General features: G+C 40.0%; 1 protein-coding gene across 8 annotated transcripts in view; it reads left to right on the forward strand.

Moving 5' to 3' along the window:
• The first annotated feature begins 2,200 nt into the window (after positions 1–2,200).
• Positions 2,201–11,863, forward strand: part of ablim3 (actin binding LIM protein family, member 3) — a 59,415-nt gene continuing 49,752 nt past the window's right edge. For 6 of the 8 annotated variants that reach the window (XM_008419568.2, XM_008419569.2, XM_008419570.2 and 3 more), the window contains exon 1: positions 2,201–2,668. In XM_008419568.2, the coding sequence (XP_008417790.1) occupies positions 2,656–2,668 (13 nt within the window). In that variant the 5' untranslated portion in view covers positions 2,201–2,655. The remainder of the gene's footprint in view (positions 2,669–11,863) is intronic. The other 2 variants (XM_008419574.2, XM_008419576.2) reach the window with 2 other exon arrangements.

Raw genomic sequence — 11,863 nt, forward strand, 5'->3', positions numbered from 1 at the left:
AACACTTTGTTATTAACCATTAAATTGTAACTGAGGTTCATGATTGACATCCTTCCGGAAGGTGAACTTCTGATTTTGCTTCCTCTGACTGGTTCTCTTCAAATATTGCCCTGTAATTCCAGTCATCCTTCAATAAACTCTATTTGTCGCTGCTGAAGCAGCACATTACACACCACACGTCAGTAGGAACGATGTGTTCAGGTCGATGTTTAGCATTAGTTGCACGCAGGCCACAAATTTACGTTTTTTGTTGCATGATATGACATTATTCCGATTGCTTCCTATGTCCCCTAAATGGTGTGAGAAAAACTTTTCCTTGTGGCTTTCCAAGTGCAATTTTTATGAAGGGTAGATTTGTTAAATGTCTGAGTAACGGTTTATTTATGGCAACATGGTAACTTTGAAGCTACATAATATCTTTCTTCTCCTCTATTATTCACTACTTWGTGCTTGTCTGTCACATTTAATCCTGATTAAAACAGTGTATTATTACCAACATGTTTGGGGTAGTAAAGAGACAAGATCMGATCACWTTTAAATAAAAATAAATACTYCTGACAGGCGCTGTTCTTTAAAAAGAATTAGCTGTTAACTTCATGTTTATTCATCTGCATTTCCCTTCGTCAATCCATCTCAGTGCTGTTTCATTTCTCAGAGTTGATGTTGCATTAAACCGGCTTCCAGTTTGAAAGCTGAGGTACCAACAGCGGATGGGTGTTGCACTGTTAGATGGAGATCTTTACGCATCAATACCCATGAACCCATTTAAGTAAACAGAAGGCAAAGCTACAAGTGCATAACATTTCTGCTTTTAGGCACCAAACGCCATAGACTGGAAAAGGAATAGAAAAATTTCAAGAGCACATTGTCTCCAGARTTTTGCTTYAGCTTTCCAATGTCAGTAAAATGCTMATTCTTATCCTTCAAAAGTGCTTCTGGCATTAAGTAAAGTATTTTACGAAAACTGAGTGGCACCATTTTAGATTTAAAATTGAATATATATTAAAAAAAATAAATAATTAAATAAATAAACAGCTTTAAGTCAGACTTACTGTATATTGTTGCGATGTGTGCCGTAACTTCAGAGGGCGGTTTCAGCCCATCTAATCTTTCTTTAGCAGGACTTCATCCGTAAACAATCCAATTAACCAATTTGCTTACGTCTGTTTTCCAGAAGAGGGCGGTGTAATAGCAGTTTTAACAGGAAACTCTGCCGAACACAATGGAAACATGAAGATTTAAAAATAATAATAAGTAAGTCTTCCTCTATCAAATTATTATTTTCCTCACATCATTGTCGTAATTTTGATCTTTGAAATGCGATTTGTATTACACTGAATAAACTGATGAGACGTGACATTTCAGCTGACACTGATAATAACTCTGCCATCATCAGTCTAAGTCAGACGATTGATAATCCAATACTTCTTATCGTGACTTTTAGGACAATGTTTTCGTTTTCCTTTTTAAAAGCAAAGAGTGACGTCGCTACATGAGCGAGGATGAAAGTGAGAATAGTAAATCAAACGTCAGAGCAGGAGTAAAACCCGGAAGAGTGCTGTTCTTTTTACAATAAAATCACTTTCTTTTCTTTTTTTTTGTCACTGAATTGTGAACGAAGAATAAAAGTTCCACAAAGCTGGATGTTCGAGACAATTCTAATCAGGCCCCGGAAAGTTTTGCACTTTTATTTTTTTTTATTATTGTTATAATTATTTGATTTAATTTTTTTTTTCCTCATGTGGACCTATTTGTGTCTTATAAACGATTGTTCTAAAAGCACACAACCTCTCAATTTAAATTGTACAGGACCAAAACAAAAATCTCCAAATGTAGATAGATAGATAGATAGATAGATAGATAGATAGATAGATAGATAGATAGATAGATAGATAGATAGATAGATAGATAGATAGATAGATAGATAGNTAGATAGATAGATAGATAGATAGATAGATAGATAGATAGATAGATAGATAGATAGATAGATAGATAGATAGATAGATAGATAGATAGATAGATAGATATTTGTCTAGTTGACTCTCTCTCTCCCTCTTTGTTTGCCTGTCTGTCAATTACACCCAATCTTAAGCGACTGCGCCCTTATTTTGAAAGGTCAGTGCGCACACAGTATCCGGACCCAGTATTGACAGCGCTTGAGAGGCGCACGCACGGGGACACGCCGGAGGAGCGCGGCGGAGCTGGAGGAGGAGGAGGAGGGAGGGTGCTGTATCGGGCGAGAGTAAAAATGTGAAGGTGGAATCCAAGTGAGCAGCGACGTTTTCTGGTCTGTAGAATCTGTCTGACTGGAGGGGAAATAATTATTATTATTTAAAAAAAAACACACACACACAGGAGACCTTGGCACAGCAGGAGCGGGAGCTTTATTTGGATCCTACAGCTGATTACGGGAATAATCCTCGCTAAGAATTCTTTGTTTATATTTGCGCGTCCCTCTTTCTGCCAGTGTCTACACCTTCACATGCAACTGACTGGAAGGAAGGAAGGAGCGGTGCCGAGAGTGAGGAGGAGGATCACAACMCGCGATTGCAGGATATTGTTTTATTAACTGCACWATGTGAATATCTCCTCGTGCTTTATGGGATTATTTTTGGCCGAAGCAGCTTTGTTTTGGATAAGGACGCATTGGGCATCATGAGTTCCAGTGGTAAGTCCATTCTCGCGCGCCTTGTCTCTCCGCTTGGAGTGCAAGGACGATGTAAACAATGATTAAAAAAAACAAAAACAAACAAAATATCTTATAGGAACCATGTATGTTATTTTGTATTTAGTGGATGATATAGATAATTAGCATGTTTTTTTTCCCATCACAAAATGTAGAATTTCTATTACTTACAGACTATATAAAATAGTTTCTTTTGCAAACATTTGCACAGAAGAAAAAAKAAAGGTATGATTATGCATCTAACTCGGAAAAGGTTAAACATGGGACTTTAAATAAATCCAGGGGTCAGAGTTCACCCAGAAGCATTTCTCCACTTCTTCACTCACACAGCAGCAGCTTGGACGCTCTCAGTGTCTGTCACCTCTCTTTCACCTCCTTCTGGGAGACCACGTTCAGCTCTTTCACACTGTCCCTGCAGGATCAGCACACCTTGTAACTTGTGGAGGGGCAGGGGACGGGGGGTTCGCTGACCCAACCTCCCTGTATATCTATGTGTACTGCAGCATGTGACAAATAACCCTTACAACCTCAGGGGGCCACTGACATCCTTACCCTAGAATGGCCCCAGGGACAGCTCTGATGCCGAGCTGACCTTGGATCAGCTGACTCTAACCCTGATCCTCTGTCCGCTGAATCAGGGCTTTCCCTGTATAGCTTGTGGTGAGCGTGTGCACACGTTTTCTGCACGCTTCCATTTTTGGTCTGTACACAATTTGCCGTGAGTCGACGCGGGCGAGCGTTTCATTGTGCGGGCTGGGAGAGGCGAATGTGCCCCAGGTGCTCAGAGAACTGATGGTGTCAGGAGCTTCCTGTCCAGCCGCTGGTCTCTCACTGCATCATTCATAATCTAGCTTGTCATTCTGTGGCACTACATTATTTATCTGGCACTCTGAACTCAGCTGAGCCTTGCCTGACTTGCAGGGAATGTTGCCTTGATTCCCAGGAAGGGTGTTGCTTCTTCTGACTCTCTTGAGAAAATGAGAATAATTCTTTTGTTAAGAGCTCTGAGTGTTTTTTCTCTCTCTCTCTCTCTCTCTCTCTCTCTCATCCTCACGTGACAAATAGAGAAGGAGGAGGAGCACCTCCGGCCAACATGTGGGGAGCTGTCACACGAGTCCTTGTGTTTTGCACACAAGATTGCCCAGCATGCATTGTCACAGCTGGCAGAGAGTTGGTGGAACATGTGTCTGTTCCCCCGGCTTAAAGCTTCTGACCTGCAGAAAGAACTTTTCCTTTTTTTCACTGTTCTCCCTTTGGTGTCAGTCAAACATATGTTGCTGTCTGCCTCCACTGCTTCTAAGGTTTGGACATGACAGGGCCTGTTGGGGTGCGCTGGGTGCACTGCTTTCTGGTCCACCGGGTGCGATCAGCCGATGGCCATCGACGCACTCGGAGCAACCCGCACATCCTCCACAACCTCGTTTGCTGAATTCGGGGCGTATTTACGTCACTCTGCAGGAACTTCACGTGGTTCGGTGTGGAAAAAAAAGTATTAATCTGTGCAACAGATTAAGATCTTTCTTTTTGGCACACTCTGTTTCTGCACYAGGGAGTGATAAAGCACAAGCAGATCAATATACAGATCATTGAGTTCAGGGAGCCAGGGGCTTTTTTTGCAGGGCCATTCATCACAGGCAGCTCTGACACTTCTCTCCCTCCCTCAGTTTGATGTCCAGAGCAACATTTTTTCCAATGTTAGACAGAACATATCTAGAAGCAATTGAGATTTTTAGTGTGTTACGTTGAGACTTCTGCATATTCCCATGCTCTGCGTCACAGCCACTTTGCCATCACAAACGATTGGTTTAATATATATATATGCAAAAAAAAAGATGCATCAAAATAAAAAAGATCACGGTTCAYGGTTATCTGTTCGAACTGTGGAGGGCATAAATAAACTAAATGCACCGGCTTACAGGATACCTCTTACAAAACTCAGCTTTTACGGGTTTTGTAAAAGGTAAATGTTTTGATGAATTTCACTTTGACGTTCCTTATGTTTTCTACTCAAAATCCTGYGTATGTTGCAGGAAAAAATGTAATCTGTCAAAACAATACATGAATTCTCAGCCCTTAGAAGAAGAAACTGATATTCACCTGGATTGATGCCTTTAAAAAAAAATTCACGAGAATCTTGAAAACAGAATGGAAAAAGCAAAACCTCAAATGACAAAAGGAAATTAGTATTAGATTACATAAAATGTAATATTTTAATATAACTATATTATTATATAGTCATGGCAAAAAATAATTGTAACTGTAATAATACATGCACGTTATTTCAAGATGACTGGAACATTTTGGTTTGATCATTTCCGTACCAGGCACATCTGCAGCAGGTAGACAGACTCAGAAGTTATAAAAACTAACATGTGTTGTGTTGATGTTTCTAATTACAGTTTCTCTATAGTTAGGTACATTTGAATTAAGTGCAGTACAAAAAAAMTAAAATAAAATAAGGCTTTAGAAGGCGTTGCATGCAGTTTTGTCTTTCGTGGCCCTGGCAGTGCGTCTAATATGTGAAATCGCCACAGGGCAGAGTAGACCAGGCTGATGTGCCAGCATTATGAACAAATCATACTGAATTATATGCTGTTACATGTCTCATTTTCTTTCTGCACAGGTGCAATATTTGAGCAAGGCAGTAATGAAYCAATCGCTTTACTTGTAGCCTGTATAAGAGCTAAATTTAGTCGCATTTCTTGTGGTGTGCACATYAGGCCACAGGGAAGTTACGGCATAGGTTAGGGCRGGTGTGGAGACGCATCCAGTAGCTGCCGGAGCCTGACAGTAGAACAGAAGCTGCACAACCAGAACAGCCAAAGGAAACATTTGATCATGTTCTTTTCTGGTTTGGTGAGGTGAGTCGCTTCAGTTGCAGCTTACATTAGTCAGGGCAAAAAAATGCTTCACAGGCATTTGGTTTTTTGTCTTAGAGGAATCTGTTGCATAATAMCTAAAACTTCCCAACTAACCATTTGAAGGATCGGTCGTGTTTGATTTTGAGGAAATTCATTCATTAGTAAATACCATGTCTATTTACTCGTCAGCTATAAAAACAATAGATATTGTAAGGCTGGGTGTCCTTTGTGTGGTGCTCAGTCTGACTTAAGTATCTAGTCATCCACAAACTAAACCTTGCCGCCATTCGATATTAAAAATCTTCAAAACTAACTTTTTAAAGGGTGCAACAGTGTTGCACATCTGGAAAATTCTCATGTGCAGCACTCTGTGACTCAAGCAGAACTTACCCGAATGTTTCCGCAGTGCAAAATTTCACTTTTTTCTCATGCCAAATGACAAATGAGTCTTCTTAAAGTTGCGGGAGAGGGTGGCGAGATGCCGGTACTGTCACTTATAAAACACTTATGGCTCTTCACAACTTGATAAGTTCATGATTAAGTTTTAGGTGTTATAATTTCAAAAACACTTGTGTGTTTTCATGGTTTCATATCAATAAAAACCAATGAGTCAGCGCTACAAAACATTTGTAATTATCAAACAAAGYGTTTAGGACAGGCAACTCTGCATGCACACACCAAGGGCAATTTAGAGAGACAAATGACACCAACACACATGTTTCTGGACCAAGTACCCAGAGAGAACTCACACATGCACAAGGAGATCGTTCCAACCTCAGGCAGATGCTACTGTACAAACATTGCTGTAAGTGTGGAACATACAATGTGGGCCAAGCACATCTGAGTAGCATATTTGTCATTCAAGGACGTACGTAAATAGCGYGCTGACAAGACGGGGTGTACAAATGTAAACCTACATAAGACCTGCRATATTAAATGATGGATTGTTTCTGAGCGGTGGGGAATCATCTGGAAACCGGGGTAGACGGAAGCGAGAGCTATAGCATTTATGATTGCTGAGCCGCTTCCTCATCTGGCGCACAGTCCAAACCGGAGCCAAATACCATTCATCACCACACGATTCCAGGTGCCTTGGTTCAATAACACAGAGAACAAAGGCGGGAGCTCCGACTGCACAGATGCAAGCCGCAGATGCTGGGAGGMAAACACTGAATATTCATTTACAGTTGCGCGCGACMGATGCAAAATCCGGCGGATGGTTTTGTGGATTATTAACAGCTACTGTCGTAAGGGRTTTGACTTTTGCGCACGAGTGAAAGTCACCAAGAAGAGGAAAATGTCAGACATAAACAAAAGGGTTCAGCATAATCAGTTTGTTCTTAAAGTAATGGAACGGATTTGATGGGGCACTAGATTCAGTTCAATGTTCGACCATGGCTGTGTCCTGCTTCCTCTGACCTTGACCARGGAGTCATTGAGACCGTGGGCAGCAGTCCGACCCTTATTCCTTTGCTCTGTGGAGTATTGGCATGTTTGTGTTACCACTGGACACCAGCGTCGCTCTGATGGCTGCCTCAACASAAGGTTCTGATGGAGATGAAGACAGATAAGGAGAGAVAAGGGCTGGAGAGGGAGGCAGAGGAGCCCTGATCAATGACTACATTAAATTACTGACAGGGAAGACGGATGGGCGTACTGCTGGGATGTTTTATGAAGAGTGGCAACGATTTCAGAGGAAATGATTGCTCCATTGACAGAAAAATAAGTATTCTGTTAGTCAGACATTGATTGTTGTTTTTTTTTTTTTTACTAGAATTTTATGGATGTAGTGAAATTATGTGACAAAATGAGAGCTTTAAGGTCTTTTATATACAAACCTAATACACATAAAAGCTGTGATGTGTTTCACTGCTTTTAATTCTTTCAGTTAAAACACTAAAGCCTTTTAGCTGTAAAAAAAAAAAACAGAAAAGAAAAAAAAAGCAGGTATTACATTGAGAATTAGTTGGGCTGTTTGCTTAAGAGACCAGCTTGCAGTCATGCTACTCACAGCTGGCAGGCTGTCATTTCAATACAGTGTTAAGTTCAATAAGAGCAATAGTAATAATAACTGCATATTGCAGCACTGCTGTATGCACAGACATGCAAGATGTTGCATGTCTGTTAACTGGTATAATTGAGAAGATATGATTTAGGCACACAGCACAAGCAGAGTCTTGCTCATGAAGACTGCATGTTCATATTTAAACATATTATGTCACATTTACTTTTTTTGAGCATTGCATCAAAAGAATTCTCTTATCCAAAACGTACCTGGAGAGTTGCTTTGATTCTTTCATTCATGCTTGAGAGTTTCTTGTATCTCCTGTTGCAGRCATTCCGGGCTGCAGAAACTCTTGCTGATACGAAGCTCGTCTTTGRAGCTGCGGTCGTCAGCAACCCACCCCTCCTCTGCACCTTTCCCTCTCAGCTCCTCTAGACTAGCATCAGCAGCACCTAGCAAACACCTGGTGAAACTGCTGAGCTTATCGTGAAAAGTACTTCTCAGTCCAAATCTCGTAAAAACAGGAAACTGCATTATGAGGCAGCATTGTGATGAAGTGCTTCGTGTCGGAAAGAGGAGGAGCTTCTTAAAAAAGAGACAGAGGACAATTTCAAAGCATCAAATTGCAAAGTCAAATTTCTTATTTGATATATGCAGCATTTTTACACCAACTGCAGGTGACATAGTTTACKTGAGCGTGCTATAAAATTGCACTATGAGCGTGGAAAATGCAYAATACCTCTCCTTTAAAAGTATAACAACGTATTTTTCCACTCTGTTGTAACTCACATCTAACTCATCACCACCATGAGTTAGACGTGGTGGGCATCCACATTGGGCATCCACATTGTGACCGAACTCCCAGCATGTTTTGGTCCAGGCTGTCGGGTCAGAGGAAGAAATCGCAGCAACCTCTCAGTCCCCAGGGATGCAGCCGGCCTCTCTGTGCTCAGCGCAGTTATCCCGTGGATCCTGGAGGCTGTAATCTCCTGGGACACCCTCTGCCGATGTGGAGTCAGTGGATTACACCTGCAGTCGAGCTGGTTTTCATTAGAAGTGTGACTCAACTGGTTGACATAGAAGAGGATGGARGGATTTATTTATTTTTTTATAGAAGTCTTTAATTGGCTTTGACATGGGAGAGCTTTGTCTCAGTGAATGAAAATGGACACACTGTCATGGTTAGTTATGCAACGCCTCAGCTCCTGAGCTGTTTGTGTACTTGGAGTCTTTGTTCTTGGCTTCTTTTGAACATATGGTAAGTCAGAAAGCATCTTATTGAGCTTCTTTATATAATAACTTATACTGGACTTTATAATCACATGATAGCTTCCTGGTTGGGAGTAAGCATGGCTGATTGAAAACTGCAAAAAAAAATTTCTGGTTTAACGTTCCTCTGTTTTGAAGTCCGTTTAAATGGACACTGAGCTGCATTTCCCCATTTCTTACTGTGCACTGCAAAATTTTTATTATTTAGCTTTTTTTTTTCTTTTTTTTTTTGGCTTTGACATCCATCCCGAGCATCTGAAATCTTTCTGGACTTAAAGCAAAGTGGCAACGTGCCTTCACTTCATTAGGCAACGGGTCAAACCAAGCAGCAAAAATCTAAATGGAGAAACAGGAATAAGGTTATTAACAAACTCATCTACATAACTAAATGGTTTGCAAAATAAAACATGTAATACAGGGCAAAACGAAGGCTTACTTTAAAGATAAACAAACAATACAAGGAAAAAAAGGAAACCCTCCATTTAGTAGAACCCAGTGATGCAATCAGTGACATCTATGGGTTAGAAAGATTAAATAAATCAGGAATAAGAATGAAGGACAAGTGGTAAACRCAAACTGAACCACTTCGTCGTAGACCTCCATTACATTTACTGGAGTAAAACGGTGCAAGTTACAAGTGACGTATCCATACAGTCGCTGACTGCTTACAAAATGTAACGTTTGCTGCTTGTTTCATAATTGGTTATTGGGTTACCATGAAAAGCACTTTGAACTCTCCTGTAAATGAAAAATAAACTTGAAAGGGAACTCCCTACCTGAATTGATAGCTCAACCAATCAAGATCAGGTAATRCTCTGAGTAGATTTAGCATTTGTGTAGTGTGTAATTATAGCCTACACCTATGTATTTAAATAAATAMAAAAAAAAMCCCATCAAGAACAGTCGCTTCATTAGGTACACCTTGTTAATATATTCAAAAATAATTCAGTAGGCTTTGAAATTTAAACAATGCTCATTTGTTTTAARRGCCTGAAAGTGTGCCCAGAAGTCCTTCACACGACTAGTCAGAATCTTTAGAACAAAGCCAGATGGAGGCACGTTTTAACACGGTTCAGGCCGTAATGTAACTTTACCATCTGAATGTCGCGGCTGAAATCAAGACTCATCAAACCAGGCAACTTTTTCCATTGCTTATTGTCCAGTTTTGGCGAAGTGTCCAGTTAAGTGTAGCCTCAACTTCCTATTTTTAGGGAATTGACAGAAGCMGCGTATTTTGATGTTCTGCTGCCGTAGCCATTTTGCTTCTAAGTGTTGTGAGTTCAGAGTTTGAATTTTGCATATTTCGGTTGTGAGAGGAGTTTCTTCTACTCGGTATAGTTGGCCTTTTCATCATCTCAAACCAGGTCCACACTTTCTCCTCTGAACTCTGACATCAGTAAGGCATTTTTGTCCACACAAATGTCACTGCCTAGATATTTTTCTCTGTTTTTGGACCATTCTCTGTCAACCTGTGAAGTGGTTGTGTGTGAAGGTCCATGCATATTCAAAGCTCCTAAAAGGCTCAAACCAATCCGCGTGCCACCAACAACCAAGCCACATTCAAAGTCACCCAGCTTGATTTGAAATTTTGCAGGTTTTGTTCACCATATGTAGATTCTTAAATGCATTAAGTTGCTGCCATATTTGACTCTTTTACWTTTTGTGCAATAAGTATTTGAATGCATGATATGATGGACAGTGAGGTTTGATGTGTTAAATGATTGTGGAAACAGCAAAGTCATTGTCAATTTATTTTTCTATAAAAGAACAGCTCGTGTCATTCATTTTTGTTATATTGTTCYATGTTAATATAAAATCACGTCAAATGGAGTAATCATATTTCATCTTCTATCTGAACTTGACTGGTGTGGGAAGCATAGGATGTTCCTGCGTGCTACGGGTTTGTTTTGGCCACGTTTCAGAAGGTCAGCAGGGTAAATAAATTGCCATCGTGTTTTTCCAGGGTTTGATGTCAGGCCACTTCCATTAGCCCACATTATCCCACATTCACACCTGATGGAATCACGGTTGGGCATTTGGTTTCACAAAACAAAAACAAAAAAGACACTTCCTTGAAACTTTCACTGGAAAGGGCGGCTTGGCACTTATCAGGCAAGTTTGTTTTTTCCAGAGGTCCCGGCGGCATTGAGAGGGAAACAATGAAACTTACAGAGAGTCAGCTGTGGGAGATGTGGTATGGGTTGCAATTGTTGTTACTTATTTCTCGCAGTCACACTCTTGTCCTTGGTTGGGAAAATAAACAACCACGGCTATTGTGTCGATTTATGCCTTTATGCATAGTCTGTGAAAATATTTATTGCATCTGTTTTTTCAGACTTACTGGTTCTATAAAACAACATAAATGCTTGTACAAARACATCTGTTTTTATGTGTATTTTAATCTGTTTCAAGTCAGTTCTCTTTCTAATCGTCACCTGCTAAAAGCCTATACACCAAAAACCCCACGGTGCTTACATCCTTCCACACAGAAAAAAAAACGTTGGATCCAACAACTTTCGTGTCAAGTACAGAGTTGAGATTATTAAATGCAGTATAAAGACACCAAATGTGATAGCCTGCCTTTTTATGTGAGAAATTTGAACTAAACAGTCAAGCTTACCAGGATATGTCCAAAAGGAAGTCGAGAGACATTGTTAGGTTTGCAACAATGCAAGTCACCTGAAGGCCACTATCAAGAGCAGTGACGTGCGGTAAGGTTAATTATAATCGAATTTACAAATCTAGACCCCTGCATGTTATTGTTAACATAAGGAAATTTTGCGCATACGTACAATGCTGGAGGGCAAAAAGACTATTCTTTAACATGTGATCCCAGGTGAAAAAAAAGTATACTTTAGTATACTTCAAACATACTTAAATTCGTGAAAGTATACTTTAAGTATGCAAATTATTAAGTGTACTACCTGTAAGTATATCTGAAGTATACTAAAAATACACTTGTACCAATTTCGAAATTAGTACTTTAAACGCACTTAAACATAATTGTACCAAAATACACTTTTAATATATTAAATAAAAGTA

The sequence above is a fragment of the Poecilia reticulata genome, linkage group LG10 (genome assembly GCF_000633615.1).
Source record: "Poecilia reticulata strain Guanapo linkage group LG10, Guppy_female_1.0+MT, whole genome shotgun sequence".
NCBI classification, from domain to species: Eukaryota; Metazoa; Chordata; class Actinopteri; order Cyprinodontiformes; family Poeciliidae; genus Poecilia; species Poecilia reticulata.